This window comes from Primulina eburnea, chromosome 14 (genome assembly GCF_022965805.1).
Source record: "Primulina eburnea isolate SZY01 chromosome 14, ASM2296580v1, whole genome shotgun sequence".
In the NCBI taxonomy this organism is placed as follows: Eukaryota; Viridiplantae; Streptophyta; class Magnoliopsida; order Lamiales; family Gesneriaceae; genus Primulina; species Primulina eburnea.
Genome location: NC_133114.1, coordinates 2659323 through 2678719, shown reverse-complemented (window position 1 = coordinate 2678719; position 19397 = coordinate 2659323). Strand labels below are relative to the sequence as shown.

Here is a 19397-nt window from a genome sequence, read left to right as displayed (position 1 = left end):
ACTACAACGGATTGGCCATTTTCGACTGTTGTAACTGAAGGTGTTGTTGAAATTGTCTTCAACGACAACGGTTTTAAACCGTTGTCTTTTCTATTAACGACAACGGTTTTGCAACGGTGTTAAACCGTTGTAATTTCGACCAACGACAACGGTTTTGCAACGGATTTAAACCGTTGTCTTATCTACCAACGACAATCGTTTAAAACTGTTATTAAAGCCAGTTTTGTTAAATGGTCCGCTCGTATTTTGAAAAAGTGTTGTCGAAGATATTTGCGACGGTCAGCATATAACCACCGTCGCTAATTAGCGACGGTTTACATATTCCGTCGCTAATAGTTTAGGTAAAATAAAAAAAAAATTTATTTTATTTAATAAATCTGTGTTTTGAATTGGTACAATCGTGTAAGAGATAAAAAAATTTAAAAGTCGTGCAGTGATAAAATCGTGTGTAAGAGATTAAAATTTTAATTGTATTGAAGTGGTAAAAAAATGGTGTAAGAGATAAAAATTTTAAGTGTTGTAAAGTGGTAAAAAAATCGTGTAAGAGATAAAAAATTTAATTGTTGTAAAGTGGTAAAATCGTGTAAGAGATAAAAAATTTTAAGTGTTGTGAAGTTGTAAAATTGTGTAAGTGAGAAAAATTTTAATTGTTTTGAAGTGAAGTGGAAGAAATTGAAGCAAATTTGCATGTATTTATAGAGAGTGGTGAAAGAAAATAGGGGGAAGTTTAGGTGGGAACGAATTCTTTTGAAAATGGAAACGGTTTTACATAACCCGTCGCAGAATTGTAAATCGACGACGGTTTAATTTAGCTTGGCGACGGTTTATATGTGATCGTCGCCAAATTTAGCAACGGTTTTATGAAAAACCGTCGCTAGTTTTAAACATGCGACAATTTTTCTTTAACCGTCGCTAAATTTAGCGACGGCTTATACTAAACCGTCGCCGATTTATAATTTCGCGACGGTACGGTTATTTAAAACCGTCGCTACTTTTTCGCTAAACAAAAAACACTTCTTACAACGGTTTTCTCTTAAACCGTTGTCGAATGTCCCAAAAAACTGTTGTCGTAGCCAGAAAAAAACTAAATAATAGACAACGGTTTTTAAAACCGTTGTCGTAGGCCAACAAAAAACAAGCTAATAGACAACGGTTTTTAAAAACCGTTGTCGTAGCCCGAAAAAAACACAATAATAGACAACGGTTTAGACAACGGTTTTTAAAAATCGTTGTCGTAGACCAAAAAAATACAATAATAGACAACGATTTTTAAAACCGTTGTCGTAGGCCAACAAAAAACAAGCTAATAGACAACTGTCGTAGGCAAAAAAAAAAACACGCAAATAGACAACGGTTTTTAAAAACCGTTGTCGTAGCCCAAAAAACAAGCTAATAGACAACGGTTACTAAAAACCGTTGTCGTAGTCCAAAAAAACACGCTAATAGACAACGGTTTTTAAAAACCGTTGTCGTAGACCAAAAAAACACGCTAATAGACAACGGTTTTTAAAAACTGTTGTCGTAGACATATCAATGACAACAATTTCTTAAAACTGTTGTCTATGAGCGGGTTTTTTGAGCCTACGACAACGGTTTTTCTTAAAACCGTTGTTAAAAGACAAAGCACAACGGTTTTTATAAAAAACCGTTGTCTTTGATGTGTTGTTGAATTAAGATTTTCTTGTAGTGAATTATCAATCTTTCATACTACATTTCCCAATTGTTAAATAGAAAATTTTGTTTATCTAATATTAATTTCAATATTCCTATTAAAAATCAAATACCAAATAATATAAACAACACAATAATTTTTGCAATCACTTCAATGGAGTTTTAGGCCTCACAAAATCTATAAACTATTACTAGCCTTAGAGCTAAAATATTCAAGTTCTCAAATCAAGGGTATGTGAGTATGTCTCGTGTCAGGTCCAAAATGCAATAACGTAATCCAACTGCATGCAAATATAATTAAATTATTTTAATTACATTAATTAAATGTGGTAGGTTTACATGTTTAAATTAGAGATTTCTATTATAATGCATAAATTAGTGTTTTCAAGGGTTATTCAAGACGCGATCGAGGAGCGGAGACCTAAGACTGTAAATGAAAAATATTTTTATTAAATAATTATTTTTAATTATTTAGTATATGGTATAATTAATATGTAAATTTTGCAAATAATGTTTTTTTGATATGTTTTTATATGTCGAGTCATATTTTAAACCAGTAATCGATTTTTAACTAAAATAAGGACTTTTTGGAGGCTCGGTTAATATTTCGAAAACTTTCTTAAACGAGATATTTTTCCTAAGTACTAATGGACCTATTATACTAGGATTATTGGGCCTAATTGTCTACTTTAATATTTATATCCAAAGCTTTGGCTTCCAAGCCCAAAATCTCCATCAAACTCACGCATAAATCAAAAGAAACCTAGGGTTTTCCTTCCCTAGCAGTAACCACACATACACCACGTCCCCAGGGCTTTCATACGTCGGCTTTTGAAGGCAAAAAAGGCAGCAAGAGTTCCCCGTGCTGCCGGCAACGCTCCTTTGTGTTTAGACTCGAATTTTTTCGTGTGTGAATCACGCAAAGGCACGCCTTATACCTTATTTTCTTATCATTCATGCCATATTACGTGTGAATGTTTATTTGTGCATGAAAAATCTGATATCATTTTATTATTTTCGTTTTTATGGTTTATGCATGGAAAAACTTGGAATTTTTGACATGAAACTCATGATCTTGATGCTGCACAAGGGGCTGTCAGGTTAGGGATAGTATGGACATGATTTAGGGGCTGTATAGGAGTCTTAGATGGAGCTGGACGGGTCTGGAAGGGAAGGGAGGAGAGGTTGTGCGAAATTGTGGATTGTAAGGGGCTAGGATTTCGATTTGTGGCTCTTGGAGGGTGCAGGCCGTGAGATGAGGTTGAGGCGCATCCAGAAGACCTAGGAGGGCTGTGTCGTGGTCCTAGAGGGGCGGAGCCGTGCTTAATCCGTGGGTTAGATGCTGGAGTCACGCGGCTTGGCCGCACGACCATGATATGCGCGGGTTGGGGGGATTCATGGAGCGTTAGGGCTGGTCTAGGTGAGTCATATGGGTTCGGTCATGGTCCTAGTTGTAGGTTGGTTAGGGTCTGGTCCCCTTGTTTTGGGGCTAGGGTCAAAGGACAGTGAGTTTGGGAGTGCTAGGGTTCGGTCGAACATGTGCAGAAAAATTCAGAAGGGTTCCAGGCGCTGCTAAGGGTTTTAAATGGTTTGAATTGGGTTGTAAAGGGTTTGGTTAGGTGTTAATAATCTATGGTTAAAATTTGGGAAAGTTTGGTTAAGTTTTGAGATGATTCGGGTTAAAACCAGACTCTGGTCGAAGTTTTAAAACGAATTAAGAAACGTAGATGGTGGGCTGGAGTTTACGTCTAAGAAAGGATTAAGGGTGTGTTTTAAGGTGTTATGATAAGTTTGGATGGGTTTGGATAAAAGTTTTAAGGTCCAAGGATAAAATGGAAAAGTTAAGGTTTCATGGATAAAACAGTCATTTTACACCTGAAAAATGTTAGGAGTCCTGGCAGTGTCCTGATAATTGTAATAAATGTTAAAAATGTTTATTTTGAAAGGTTATGGAATTTTATGATGAGAAATGTTAAATGCTAACAGACGTGTTGCATGCTTAGTTTAAAAAAATGGTATTATGCATGTATTTTTATAAAGTGATGGAAATGATGAAAATGTTTTGAATGAAGTGATTTGATTGTGACGGTAAGGAAATGACGATTTGTGATGGACAAAGCCCTAATGGAACCTATTTACCAGACAAAGCCCTGAGAGAACCCAACACTGGATTTCCAAAGGTCACGGGCTAGTAATGGAAAAGTGGTTGCTGGTGTCCCCGCCAACTATAGGTCAAGGCACAGAACGAAAAAGTGGTTACTGTTGCCCTGTCGTTTGGTACCATGGTTACAGCTCAGATTGATCAATCAACCGAAAGATGAAAGGATTATCACAATTAATGAATTGATTTCCCCCTAAATGGAAATGTATATGTATAATGATGGAAGGAAATGTTTAAGATTATGCTAATATTCATGTTAAAGTTATTTTATAAATGTAATTTTCAGTGTTGCATGTGGATATATACGTATTACTTGTTATTATGGTTAAGGCTTGCTGAGTCATTAGACTCGCTAGATGTGAATGATGCAGGTGAAGATATTTCTGTTGACACAGGAGGACTTGATGATTGAACTGGTTGGGCTAATAGTGCACTGAAACCCGAGAACCTTGCTAGTTTTCCTCACAGTTGATGATTTATCAGTACTTTAAATATTTTGATGATTTATATGCGAAGAAGTGGTTTTTGAGATGATTTATGATGTTCATAGTACTTTTGAAAAATGCTAGTTTCAGGTTTAGTTGAACGTTTACGATTTTACGAAGCCTTAGTTTTTTTTTTTAAAGATCCTTCCAATTTAAAAGCAATATATAAGTTAGGGACATTTCATCGCATCTACTCAAAAATTCATATGTGTGTGTGATTTGTCAATTTAAATAGTGTGAAATGTGTGTGTGTGTGTGTGTGTGTGTGTGTGTTTTTTAAACTACATATGTGAGAACTTTAAGCTAATCAAATAATTTGTAAATAGTGTGAAATGCTTGTAAAAAATTAAATATTAAAGATCAAATATATTATTTAAAATTAAACTATTTTTTTGTATGTTGGTAAAACTTTTTTGTCATTCAAAAATTCCATTTACCCGAATAACTTTATATTACATTTTTTTATTATCATATTTTCTTTCCTATCATTTTAATTTCAAAATTGATAAATTTCATTTTAATTTTTTTTTAAAAAAAAACAACGGACTCCATTCTCTATATTTCGGATTATACATTCTCTATCTTTTAGATTATATATATAAAGTTTTTTTAAATTTTTTTAAAATTCAAATTTAAATTTGATGTTTTTTAAAATAAAAAATATATTTAAGTATCTACATCGATTATATTGTTTAATTTAATTTTATTTACGATTTTTATTTTTGTGTTACTTTCAAATATTTAGTGCTCACTACTCTATCTCATATTAAATAAAGTATAAATTTTTTATATATAATATTACATTTTTCAATTTTTAAAAGAACGTCGTCGTGAATTTTAAAGTTCAACAAAATTTTTTTAAAAAAAGAATATCATATTGCTCTATATCACATTGGGTTTGACCAAAAAATTTGAAAAATATTTATTTATTGTTTAAAATTTTGATAAACAAAATAATATATGATTTTTTAAAATTTTTTTATTAGTAATAGTAGGGATATCAATTCGGGTGAGTTGGGTGGGTTCAGGTCGGGTTGAAGCATGGGTATCACAAAATTTTTCACAACCCGAACCCAAGCCGAACCAATCCGAAACATATGAATATGATCCCGAATACGAATCAGCCCGACTAACTCGACCCACCCAATCAACCTGAAAAGTTTTTTTAATAAAATATTATTTTTAAATATATATATATATATATATATGATTTGTTTAAAATATATATGAGTTTTTTAATAAACAAGTATGCAAAAAGTATTATTTTATTATTTGCAAAATTATTATTTAAGAAAATAATTAAATAAAAATTCAAAACACATAATAAATATTTTAATTTAAATACACAATAACAAAATATTGCCTAAATATATGATAATTATGTTTTGTAAATTTAAATATTTAAATTTAAGAGTAAAAGTTGTGTAAACTATTAATTACTTCATAAAAGAGGCAATTGTTTAGGAAATGTAAATATTTCACAAAATAAATATTATTTAAAAATTAATGAGATCAATAACAATAAAAAAAATGTATAAGCATATCAATATAAGTTTCAATAAATTGTTTTAAAAATAAATATTTTACAAAATAAATATTTGATCAAACACATCATTTATGAATAAATTCATAAATTTGAAAGTCAACTTATAGAAAATTTAAGTATAATTAATACAACAAATAAACAATTGTTTACACAATCAATATTTTACAAAATAATTATCATATGAAAAAAATTTATGATATCGATATACAGTATAAAAATATAGCCAATGTTTCTTAATTTGATAAAAAAAATTAAAAAAATCGAATCAACCTACTTTGCCAAACTAATTTTTCCGGATCTGATTTTGGTTCTAACCCGATTTGACCCATACCTTAAAACCCCCAACCCTAGCCTAGATTTTTTCGGGTCGAATCGAGTTCGGTTTGGTTTTGACAGCCCAAGTAACAGTCCCACTCAACCAAGCTAAAATGTCAATTTAACTACAGAATAATTGTGGGGACCCGGACGCTAATCAAGTTCTTAATCATAATTGGGACTAATTAATCAATTAAAACAGGGTCTAAATTTTTTTTTTTTTTGAAAAATACGGAACGTAGTGAAATGAAAACATATATACATATCAGTATATAAAATACAAGTCCTGTATCACAAACATTTATTCAAACTAGGGTTTGACAACTACTATCAAGTGTTCAACCCTATCTCTAGTCCAAGTCCGGTGCCACCACTCTAATCACGATCTCTCTCTTCATCTCCTGGACCCTGATCCTGTCCCACCTGTTGTCAAGTACACATACAGACAAGACAACAGCCGGATAAACCGGTGAGAATATACTCCCAGTATAAATCAACGAAACATGCAATCATATAAACAATATAAAGCATGTAATCAGGTAACATATATATGTAACAAAGTCTGAAACATAATCAATATCAAACTGTCGACAATACTCGTAGCTACATCATTCAGACTAGACTCAATCCTAGTCTAGGGATCCCGATTCCAGAAGTTGGCATGCGTATATCGACTAGCAGTAATAGAAAAGACTCCAGTTCTATCCACGCCGATATGGTATCGATCAACAGTAATAGAAAAGACTCCAGTTCTATTCACATCGATACGGTATCGATTAACAGTAATAGAGGAAGCTATTATTCTATCCACATCAATATAGTACCGATTAACAGTAATAGAAGCAACTCTAATTCTATCCACATCGATATGACATCGATTACCAGTAATAGAAGAGCTACTAATCTATCCACATCGATACAATACTGATTAACAGTAATAGAAAAAGCCACCATCCTATCCACATCGATAGCCAAACATCCAGTGACAGTCTTTGGCACATCCGCCAATACACCATCTTATGACATCGTGCAATGTGCCCGTGGTGATCCCACCACTAACGGCACTTCTGTCATAAGACTACTCGTCTAATACATGTAATCTATAACTCCAGAAAACAAGTATATCATCAATCAATGCAAATATCAATGCAATAAAGTAAAGTATGTGATTTAGGGAAACCCAAGTCTAAACCGACTCAAGTCCATCTCCCAATACCACATTGACTTATACCTTTCTTTCGTCGGTTTCTGGCTCAGTAGAAGTCCTGAACTCACAATCTGTCTGGTACTGACAATATCAATAATCTCATATCAATATACTAGTCAATTCCATAACAATCTGATCAATCTGGATTTAATTCAAAATCAACGGTATAACGGTACAATCTCAGTATTCCCGTCAATACCATATCATCAGATATTAATTACCAATCATAACTCATATCCATTACAGTCTGTACTTCATTCATAATCCAAATCTGTCCGGTATAAATCAATATACCCTAAAAATTCATAACAATTCCTTAATCAGTCTATTTCTTAATCTGACTTCGATTCTACGATGTCTAACATGTCAAGAACATCATATATGAGTTCCATTCAATTCTGACAATATCATAATTTCAAAGCATGTCAAAACGTAGCAAAACTTACGTCAAGTTGTAGCCTACGTTGCAAGGAACTCGTTACCGAAGTCGGATTCAAGATCAGACGGACGGATTTCTCAGAAAAGGCGTAAGGATTTTCGGTGAACTTCCACTGAACCCTTTCTCGATTTTCCCTTGTTCTGAATCTTCAAAACTGAAGGATATACGTATATATATATCCTATCTTGCATGTAAAGAAACGTGGCTCATTCCCATACAATTTAGGCGGCGCTCGAGCGGTAATAAACTACCGCTCGAGCGCGGCAGTTTCTGTCCGAACTCTTCCGAATTGCACATTGGCGCTCGGGCGGTGATATCTTACCGCTCGGGCGCGGAACTCTCTGCCCGAAGCATTCCCCTACAGAACATTGGCGCTCGGGCGGTCGTAATCCACCGCTCGGGCGCCACTACTTCTGTCCAAAACTTACACAAATTATATGAACTCTTATTTCGTGTCCCGATTAATCCTTTCGTAATCATATCAAATTATAAATCAATAATTACCGATTACTAGGATTAAATTTCCGGGCATTACATTTCTCCCCCCCTAAGATACGATTTCGTCCTCGAAATCACAGGCATTTCATTCGTATCAACAAGGAGTATATATACAAAACTGTATAAGAAAATTTACATCAGTGGAATAATGCTGGGAATTCTTGTCTCATATCAGACTCAGTCTGCCACGTAGCTTCTTCAACACCATGACGAGTCCATTGAACTTTCACTAATGGAATAGTTTTCGTTCTGAGCTGTTTTTCTTTACGATCGATAATCCGGATCGGTTTCTCGACATAACTCAATGTCTCATCCAGCTCAGTCTCGTCTGGCGGAATAACGTGAGAATCATCGGGGAGATATTTCCGCAGCATCGATACATGAAAGACATCATGTATCTCGGACAATGAAGGCGGCAATGCAAGTCGATAGGCACGATCTCCTATCTTTTCTAGAATTTCATATGGACCGACGTATCGTGGAGACAACTTCCCTTTCTTGCCAAATCTGACAACACCGCTGAAAGGTGAAATCTTCAGGAATACTCGGTCTCTTATCTCAAATACCAACGGTCGTCGTCTGAGGTTGGCATATTTGGCTTGTCTGTCCTGAGCTGCCTTCATTTTCTTCTGAATCAGCTTTACTTTCTCCGTCATATCTCTGATCATATCAGGTCCAGTCTCAGGAACTTCAGAGATATCATCCCAGTAAAGAGGGGATCTGCATTTCTTTCCGTACAACGCTTCAAATGGTGCCATCTCAATACTCGTTTGATAGCTGTTGTTGTACGAAAACTCACAAAGTGGCAATGCATCTTGCCATCCAGTGCTAAAATCAAGCACTACAGCTCTCAGCATATCTTCCAATGTCTGAATCGTACGCTCTGACTGTCCGTCAGTCTGTGGATGATATGCGGTACTAAGATGTAACTTCGTACCAAGAGCTTGCTGCAGGCTCTGCCAGAAGTGCGAAGTAAACCGAGGATCACGGTCTGAAACAATCGACTTCGGCACTCCGTGCAATCTTACCACTTCCCGGACATAAATATCGGCCATCTGATCGTATCGGTACGTCATCTTGTATGGAATAAAACATGCAGATTTGGTCAGTCAATCAATCACGACCCAAATCGCATCACAACCTCGGGAGGATCTCGGTAACTGTGTCACAAAATCCATGGAAATGTGGTCCCATTTCCATTCAAGAATGGACAAACTCTGTAGTAATCCTCCTGGTTTCTTTCTCTCAGCTTTCACCTGTTGGCAATTCAGACACTTGGCTACAAATTTAGTAACATCAGATTTCATTTGTTTCCACCAATACTGTGTCTTTAAATCGTTATACATTTTCCTGCCACCAGGATGAACGCTAAAACGACTGTTGTGCGCTTCTGTCAGTATTCGCTGCCTCAAATCCGAAACATTCGGCACAACAAGACGATTGTTCACATACAAAATACCATTTTGAACCTGGTATTCCGATCGATGTCCCGTTCTAACCATAGCATTCGACTTCTGTATATTCTGATCACCTTTCTGAGCCGCTTTAATTTTCAAAATCAGCTCTGGTTCCGCTTGAATAGCACATAATCTCATGGGTTTCTGATCTGTCTCAAATACTAATCCAGATAAACAGCAGTCTTCAATCAAACTCGATACACCAATCGTCGATAAGGATAGTGCACATACCTTTCGACTCAGTGCATCCGCTGCTGCATTGGACTTCCCTGGATAATACTTGATTTCACAATCAAAATCTTTCAATAAATCCAGCCATCTCCGCTGTCTCATATTCAATTCTGACTGTGAAAAGAGATATTTCAAGCTCTTATGATCAGAATAGATTTCGAATTTCTCACCGTAGAGGTAATGTCGCCATATCTTCAAGGCAAAGACAATGGCTGCCAATTCAAGATCATGAATTGGGTAACGAGTTTCATGGGGTTTCAGCTGTCTTGAGGCATAAGCAATCACATGCCCTCGCTGCATCAACACACAACCCAATCCTCGGTGAGATGCATCACAATAAACTACAAAGTCACCAGTACCTGAAGGAATCGTCAACACAGGCGCACTGGTCAATCTCTTCTTTAGTTCAAGAAAACTGGTCTCACAGTCTTCGGACCAATTAATTGGAGCATTCTTCTGAGTTAACTGTGTAATAGGCTTGGCAATACTCGAAAAATCTTGGATAAAACGTCGGTAATATCCTGCCAAACCCATAAAAATGCGAATTTCCGGCACAGAGGTAGGTCTTGGCCAAGAAATCACTGCCTCAACCTTACTAGGATCAACAGCTATACCGTCTCCGGATATAATATGTCCCAGAAATACCACCTGTTTCAACCAGAACTCGCATTTCGACAGTTTAGCATATAATTTCTCCGCCCTCAAAATTCTTAACACCGTCCTCAGATGATTTGCATGCTCAATCATATTCTTTGAATAAATCAATATATCATCAATGAATATGATAACAAAATCATCCAAATATTTCTGAAAGACGCGGTTCATCAATCCCATAAATACTGCTGGTGCATTCGTCAAACCAAATGGCATGACAATAAACTCATAGTGTCCATACCTGGTTCTGAATGCTGTCTTTGAGATATCAGAATCCCTGACTCTCAGTTGATGGTATCCAGATCTCAAGTCGATCTTGGAATAAACAGATGAACCTTGCAACTGATCAAACAGATCATCAATACGAGGCAATGGATATTTATTCTTTACCGTTGCCTTGTTCAGCTGCCGATAGTCGATACAAAGTCTCATCGACCCGTCTTTCTTCCTCACGAACAGTACTGGAGCACCGCAAGGAGATACACTCGGTCTGATATATCCCTTGGCCAGTAAATCCTCCAACTGTTCTTTCAACTCTTTCAACTCGATTGGTGCCATCCGGTAAGGAGCTCTCGAAATCGGAACTGTTCCTGGCATTAACTCAATGCTGAAGTCTATCTCTCGAATCGGAGGCAATCCAGGAATCTCATCTGGAAAGACATCAGCAAACTCACACACCACTGGCAAGTCCGCCAATGATGGACTCGACTTCAGTAAATCAACTGAATATACCAGGAATCCATCCGTTCCTTTCTGCAATAATCGTGTCATATTCATTGCAGATATCAAAGGAATTCTGGCTCGAGAACCCTTACCGTAAAATTTCCACTCCTCAGCCATTTCAGGTCTGAATCGAACTATCTTGTGGAAACAATCAACTGTAGCTCTGTACTGGGTTAATGTATCAATACCAATAATACAATCAAAGTCAGATAAACCAAGTACAATACAGTCTAGCTCAATCTTATGACCATCATACTGCAGTATACAAAATTTCACAGACTTCACTGATATCAAACCTGTCCCTAACGGAGACGAGACAGATACTACAGTAGCTAAAGATTCAACAGGCAAAGAATACATCAAAGCAAATCGCTCAGATATAAAAGTATGCGATGCGCCAGTGTCAATCAGTACATATGCAGGATAACCGGAAATAAAACAGTTACCTGCCACGACATCATCAGGTGCATCCTGAGCTTGCTCCTCAGTCAAAGCAAACAATTGGGCCTGCTGTCTAGGAGGCTGGCTCGCTGTCTGGCCCCCTCCTGGCCTCTGCTGTGACAGAGTAGACGGTGCTGGCTGAAAGGTATGAACGGCAGAGGGTCGTCTACCTGCCTGAGCCACTGATCCCGATGACTCAGCTGCCTGTGATCCCTGGGCACCTCTCTGTGGACACACTCGAGCAAAGTGTCCATGCTGCTTACAGATGCGGCAATTGCCGAACACTCCTCTGCACTGCTCTGTGGAATGCTTCCCTTCACAGGTGCTACAGTATGGTCCTGTATAACTCTGACCCTGACTAGTCTGTCTAGAGCCACTCGAACTAGAGGAGCTACTCCCAGCTTTCTTGAATTTCTTCCCCTTAGCCTTCAGGAAGTCTTTCTTCCCACTTCCACCGCCGCTCTCAAATCGAGGAAATGGTGGAGGCATCTGTGAACTCGGTACTGAAGGCACAAACGAAGCCTCTTTCTGTCTTATCAATCCGGCTTCAGCTCCCTTAGCTCGATTCAAGGCATCAGTGAAATTGTTTGGCCTTCCGGTATTCACCAGGGTAAAGATTTCAGGATTTAGACCATTTATGAACTGGTCTGCAACGGCCTCATCACTCCCAGCCACATGAGGGGCAAATCGGAGCAGAGTAGAGAATTTAGCCACATAATCCTCAATGTTTAACTGGCCCTGTCTCAAGTTAGCGAACTCGGATCCCTTGTCCTTCCTATATGAATCTGGAAAGAACCGTAGATAAAATTCAGTCTTAAACACATTCCAGGTAATGGCCGTACCTCGTAATTCCAAAGCCCGTTTTGTCGTGTTCCACCAGTGTTTAGCAACGTCATGCATCTGGTGTCCGATCAGTTTCACCCTCTTTTCCTCAGTATATTCCAAAGATTCGAACAACAATTCAATATCGTCCAACCAACTTTCACATTCCACGGAATTCTCCATCCCTTTCAAAGTCGGTAGATGGAATGACTGAAATCTTTTCAGCAATGTCTCCATTGCTGTAGGTGTCACATCCATGGGAGGATTCGAGGTACTCCCCTGTTCTGGCATTCTTCTCGGAGGCATATCTGATAACCAAAAGGGTTAGCAATTCCAACAATAATCATGTTTCAAGCCTCCTCGGATCATCTTACAGCTGATCCATTCCAATAATATACAATACCATATCAATATCAAATAATTCAGGTAGCATATATTAAAACAGGAATCATGCTAGCAATCAAAAGCAGGAAAGAAAATCAATCTACCCCGCTCCCTAGCTTCTATCTCAGTCTAAGGGATCTATCGCTCTGATACCACATGTTGTGGGGACCCGGACGCTAATCAAGTTCTTAATCATAATTGGGACTAATTAATCAATTAAAACATGGTCTAAATTTTTTTTTTTTTAAAATGCGGAACGTAGTGAAATGAAAACATATATACATATCAGTATATAAAATAAAAGTCCTGTATCACAAACATTTATTCAAACTAGGGTTTGACAACTACTATCAAGTGTTCAACCCTATCTCTAGTCCAAGTCCGGTGCCACCACTCTAATCACGATCTCTCTCTTCATCTCCTGGACCCTGATCCTGTCCCACCTGTTGTCAAGTACACATACAGACAAGACAACAGCCGGATAAACCGGTGAGAATATACTCCCAGTATAAATCAACGAAACATGCAATCATATAAACAATATAAAGCATGTAATCAGGTAACATATATATGTAACAAAGTCTGAAACATAATCAATATCAAACTGTCGACAATACTCGTAGCTACATCATTCAGACTAGACTCAATCCTAGTCTAGGGATCCCGATTCCAGAAGTTGGCATGCGTATATCGACTAGCAGTAATAGAAAAGACTCCAGTTCTATCCACGCCGATATGGTATCGATCAACAGTAATAGAAAAGACTCCAGTTCTATTCACATCGATACGGTATCGATTACCAGTAATAGAGGAAGCTATTGTTCTATCCACATCAATATAGTACCGATTAACAGTAATAGAAGCAACTCTAATTCTATCCACATCGATATGACATCGATTACCAGTAATAGAAGAGCTACTAATCTATCCACATCGATACAATACTGATTAACAGTAATAGAAAAAGCCACCATCCTATCCACATCGATAGCCAAACATCCAGTGACAGTCTTTGGCACATCCGCCAATACACCATCTTATGACATCGTGCAATGTGCCCGTGGTGATCCCACCACTAACGGCACTTCTGTCATAAGACTACTCGTCTAATACATGTAATCTATAACTCCAGAAAACAAGTATATCATCAATCAATGCAAATATCAATGCAATAAAGTAAAGTATGTGATTTAGGGAAACTTAAGTCTAAACCGACTCAAGTCCATCTCCCAATACCACATTGACTTATACCTTTCTTTCGTCGGTTTCTGGCTCAGTAGAAGTCCTGAACTCACAATCTGTCTGGTACTGACAATATCAATAATCTCATATCAATATACTAGTCTATTCCATAACAATCTGATCAATCTGGATTTAATTCAAAATCAACGGTATAACGGTACAATCTCAGTATTCCCGTCAATACCATATCATCAGATATTAATTACCAATCATAACTCATATCCATTACAGTCTGTACTTCATTCATAATCCAAATCTGTCCGGTATAAATCAATATACCCTAAAAATTCATAACAATTCCTTAATCAGTCTATTTCTTAATCTGACTTCGATTCTACGATTTCTAACATGTCAAGAACATCATATATGAGTTCCATTCAATTCTGACAATATCATAATTTCAAAGCATGTCAAAACGTAGCAAAACTTACGTCAAGTTGTAGCCTACGTTGCTAGGAACTCGTTACCGAAGTCGGATTCAAGATCAGACAGACGGATTTCTCAGAAAAGGCGTAAGGATTTTCGGTGAACTTCCACTGAACCCTTTCTCGATTTTCCCTTGTTCTGAATCTTCAAAACTGAAGGATATACGTATATATATATCCTATCTTGCATGTAAAGAAACGTGGCTCATTCCCATACAATTTAGGCGGCGCTCGAGCGGTAATAAACTACCGCTCGAGCGCGGCAGTTTCTGTCCGAACTCTTCCGAATTGCACATTGGCGCTCGGGCGGTGATATCTTACCGCTCGGGCGCGGAACTCTCTGCCCGAAGCATTCCCCTACAGAACATTGGCGTTCGGGCGGTCGTAATCCACCGCTCGGGCGCCACTACTTCTGTCCAAAACTTACACAAATTATATGAACTCTTATTTCGTGTCCCGATTAATCCTTTCGTAATCATATCAAATTATAAATCAATAATTACCGATTACTAGGATTAAATTTCCGGGCATTACAATAATGTTATTTTTTTTAAATGTTATCTCAACTTATATAAATATTTTTTATATAATAATATTTAAATGTTAAATATATTCATTATATTATATTAATAATTTTAATAATTATTTAAACACTAATATTTGCTAATTTTTGTAATTATTTACATAAAATAACACTTTATATTAAAAATAATTATTATATTAGTAGATGTAAAATTTTCATGAAGTAATATTTCTCAAAATAAAATAAAAAATGAAACCATGATTAGTTGCATTACTTTTAAAAACAGAAAAATGTTATTAAAAAAGATAGAAAAAATGTTTACTAAAATGTTACTAATATTTCTCTCCCTGTCATATTTATTTCAAATGATTTTTTTTATGAGAAGGAATAAGCAATTAATACACTTTTGTGTATCTATTGGATAAACTCCAGGCCTGACACATAAACCACCATATGCCAGAAGAACACATCTAAATGTTCTTATAATATATACTTTTAACATATATTTTTTCTTTTCTTCGTCGAGTTGTTAGCATAATTTTTTCTGATTCTAAATATTTGTACAATATATATGATGATGTTTAAAAAAATACACTTCATATTCCAGGATAAATTTTTACTGCTTTATCAAAAATTACTAATAATATGCTTCAAATATTTTAAATAATACAACATCGGGAAAATACTTGTAGTGAAAATCACATTTTCCCCATCTTCCGACCATGCAAGAGTCCGATGACAATGGAAACTTGTTGATATACCAAAGGAAATTGATTATACACAAGTCGTAGCCATAACCAATCGAAAAAAAAGACAGTTTAGTGGAGATTAGAAAATAAATGGAGGAGGAAATGGTAAAGCTTTTCAATAAAAAAAAAAAAAAAAAGACAGCCTTTTTGTAAAGCTAAAGAAATATGTTGGAAGACTCTTTCGACGAATTTGCTAAAGAAATATGGCAGACTCTTTCGACGAAGAAAGTTGTTGTGCTGCATGAAATCCACATTTATAAGCACTTTCTTGATTCTTACACGACCAAAACAGAGTATCAGCAACCATGCATTGTTTCACCATTGGGATTTACTTCTTCTTCTTCTTGCTCTTCTCCACCCCCGCAAGTACTATTTCGGTTTCGTTATCCTTCAACTTTGCCAGCTTCGGGTCTAACGAGAACAATCACTTCATCAACACCCAAGGAGATGCTTACATCTCACCCCAAGGGATTGAGCTCACCCCGAATGAGTTCAATGTTTCACGGGTATCAAGAGTGGGTCGCGCCACTTATGTCGAGCCGCTGCATCTGTGGGACAAGAATTCCGGGAATTTGAGTGATTTTTCGACTCATTTTTCGTTTGTGATAGATTCAAGCGGGAGAAGAGATTTTGCGGATGGAATCACCTTTTTCTTTGCTCCTGTCAATTCATCCGTGAGGACTGCCTCTTATGGTGCAAGCATAGGCCTTAATAATAATACAGACGGTGTTTATTCAAATTCATCTGCGGAGACGTTTTTTGCAGTTGAATTCGATACGTACCAGAATCCTTTCGATCCAGTTGCCCCACATGTTGGGATTGATGTAAATTCGATGGTGTCTGTTGCAACCGCTTATTGGCAGAATGATTTTACTCGGGGGAGGCAAAATGAAGCTTGGATTAGCTACACCGGCAGTTCAAAGCTTCTCACTGTTAATTTTACAAATACTTATAATAATACAATCAGACCAGGTAGCCTCAGCCGCGTGGTTGATCTCAGAGATTACATGCCTGAAAAAGTTGTGTTTGGCTTTTCTGGTGCAACAGGAGATTTTTTCGAGAGAAATACTGTTAAGTCTTGGGATTTTTATTCAAATTTAATTTTCGATGTTACTTCTAATGTGCCAGCTCCGAGCCCAACACCGGATCCCCCGGTCAACTTAATTACTGTAGATGGAAACCGGAAAAGGAAGCGGGGAGTCTGGAGATTAGCTTTCGGATTAGGCGCTGCGGGATTGCTGATTGTACTTCTTGTTTTGGGATTTGCCGGCTGTTTCTTGAAGAAGAAAAATGATATCAAGTCGTCGATGGAGAAGGAATTTGAAAGGAGCGCTGGGGCTAAGAGGTTTTCGTACAAAAAACTGGCCCGTGGAACTGATGATTTTGCAGAGAAATTAAAGCTTGGAGAAGGAGGATTTGGTGGAGTTTACAGAGGTTACTTTAAAGAAACCGATTCATATGTTGCTGTAAAAAGGATATCGAAGGGATCACGTCAAGGGCTGAAAGAGTATGCATCAGAAGTGAAGATCATTAGTCAACTAAGACACAGAAACCTCGTCCAACTCATCGGTTGGTGCCACGAAAAAGGTGAACTCCTCCTTGTTTACGAGTTCTTGCCAAATGGGAGCTTAGATTCACATCTCTTTAAACATAATTCGGTGTTGACATGGGAAGTTAGATACAAAATTGCACAAGGATTAGCCTCAGCTTTGTTGTATCTACATGAAGAATGGAAACAATGTGTAGTCCATAGAGATATCAAATCAAGCAACATTATCTTGGATTCAAACTTCGATGCCAAACTCGGTGATTTCGGCCTAGCTCGACTCGTCGATCACGAGAATGGGTCACAAACCACGAAGATTGTGGGGACTAGAGGATACATGGCACCCGAATACGCGATCTCTGGCAGGGCCAGGAAAGAATCTGACATATTCAGTTTCGGAGTCGTTTTATTAGAGATCACTTGTGGGAGAAGTGCCATTGATGCTATATTTCAAGAAGATGATCAGCTCCGATTAGTGGAATGGGTGTGGCAACTTTATGGTGCCGGAAAAATACTAGATTCAGCGGAGCAAGATTTAGGAACCGAGCAAAATTGTGGAGAAATGGAGACATTGTTGGTTTTGGGGCTATGGTGTGCTCATCCTGATTGTCGGCATCGGCCCACAATACGACAGGCGATTAATGTGATGAATTTTGAGGCTCCATTGCCAGTTCTTCCAGAAGTAATGCCGGTGCCGGTATATCAGAGTCCTTCCATGCACGTGGGGGAAAGTTCTGGTGTGAATCACAGTACTAGTGGGAGTGATTCTATGGGCTGCAGCAGCCATTACGGCAACCCCTCAAAATTTACCACTTATTCTAATGCATTAGCTCCGTTGCTTAAGACTGTTTGATCCGTTATTATGTTTTCTTTTAATTTCTTTTGAGTGGTTTGATTGATTAAAAGATTGTATCGTTCATGGTTGTATGAATCCTTATGTGATATATAACTAAAACCGATCATTGTAACAAATATCATGCTTAAAAGATCTAACTATTACTTTATGAATAATTTCTCTTGATATCTAAATTAATTGGGATAATCTTAATCAATGTGAATGATTCCTTCACATAAATTCGACTTTTATTTGATCACCGAGGAGCATGTATTGATATGATCAATTGTGTTGGAATTTATTGAAACGAGACAGGAGCAAAGGAAGAGAAATGTATGATTTTGGAGAGGGATTGTGCGTGGAAGAGTGTATGGCCTTTGGCCAAATATATATTCGTAAGTTTTTCGTCAATGATTTTATCGAATGAAACAACATATAGTGGTACTAGTGGAATGGGTGTGGAAACTTTACGGTGCCGGAAAAATACACGACGCGGTGGATAAAGATCTAGGAATCGAGCAAAATGGTGAAGAAATGGAGAGATTGCTGGTTGTGGGGCTATGGTGTGTTCATCCAGATAATAGGCGTCGGCCCACAATACGACAGGCGATGAATGTGATGAATTTTGAGGAACAATTGCCCGTTCTTCCAGCAATGATGCCGGTGCCAATATATTACAGTCCTTCCATGAATATGGTTACGAATTCTGGTGTGAATAACATGTTGGAGATTTAATAAAATAAATAATCTATAATTTATGTGATTAAATTCATTGTAACGTCCGAAAATTAGTACACGCAAACCACATGCACGAAAAATATTTGAATTGCTTATTTATTTTAAATACTTAAATGATATATTTTATATGATTAAATGTTTAAATTACATGATTTCATGAAATTTAGGATTTTGCTCGGATATTCGATATCAGGCCGAGGAAAGGAGACCGAGGACAACCAAGATGAAAATAATTTTCGATAAATATTTTTAAGGCTCGATAATACGATTATATAGGATGAATTTTTTTGAAAATACTAGAGTCC

The 19397-nt window shown here is 37.0% G+C and overlaps 1 protein-coding gene across 1 annotated transcript; it reads left to right on the top strand.

The window, feature by feature from the left end:
- Positions 1 to 16166: 16166 nt before the first annotated feature.
- Positions 16167 to 18520, top strand: LOC140813064 (L-type lectin-domain containing receptor kinase IX.1-like). The gene has a single exon (XM_073171482.1). It carries the CDS (start codon positions 16279 to 16281, stop codon positions 18370 to 18372), a length of 2094 nt encoding a protein of 697 aa, XP_073027583.1. The 5' UTR covers positions 16167 to 16278; the 3' UTR covers positions 18373 to 18520.
- Positions 18521 to 19397: the final 877 nt, after the last annotated feature.

Coding starts and splice junctions, on each gene's coding strand:
- LOC140813064 (XM_073171482.1), top strand. CDS start 16,279: ATGCATTGTTTCACCATTGGGATTTACTTCTTCTTCTTCTTGCTCTTC.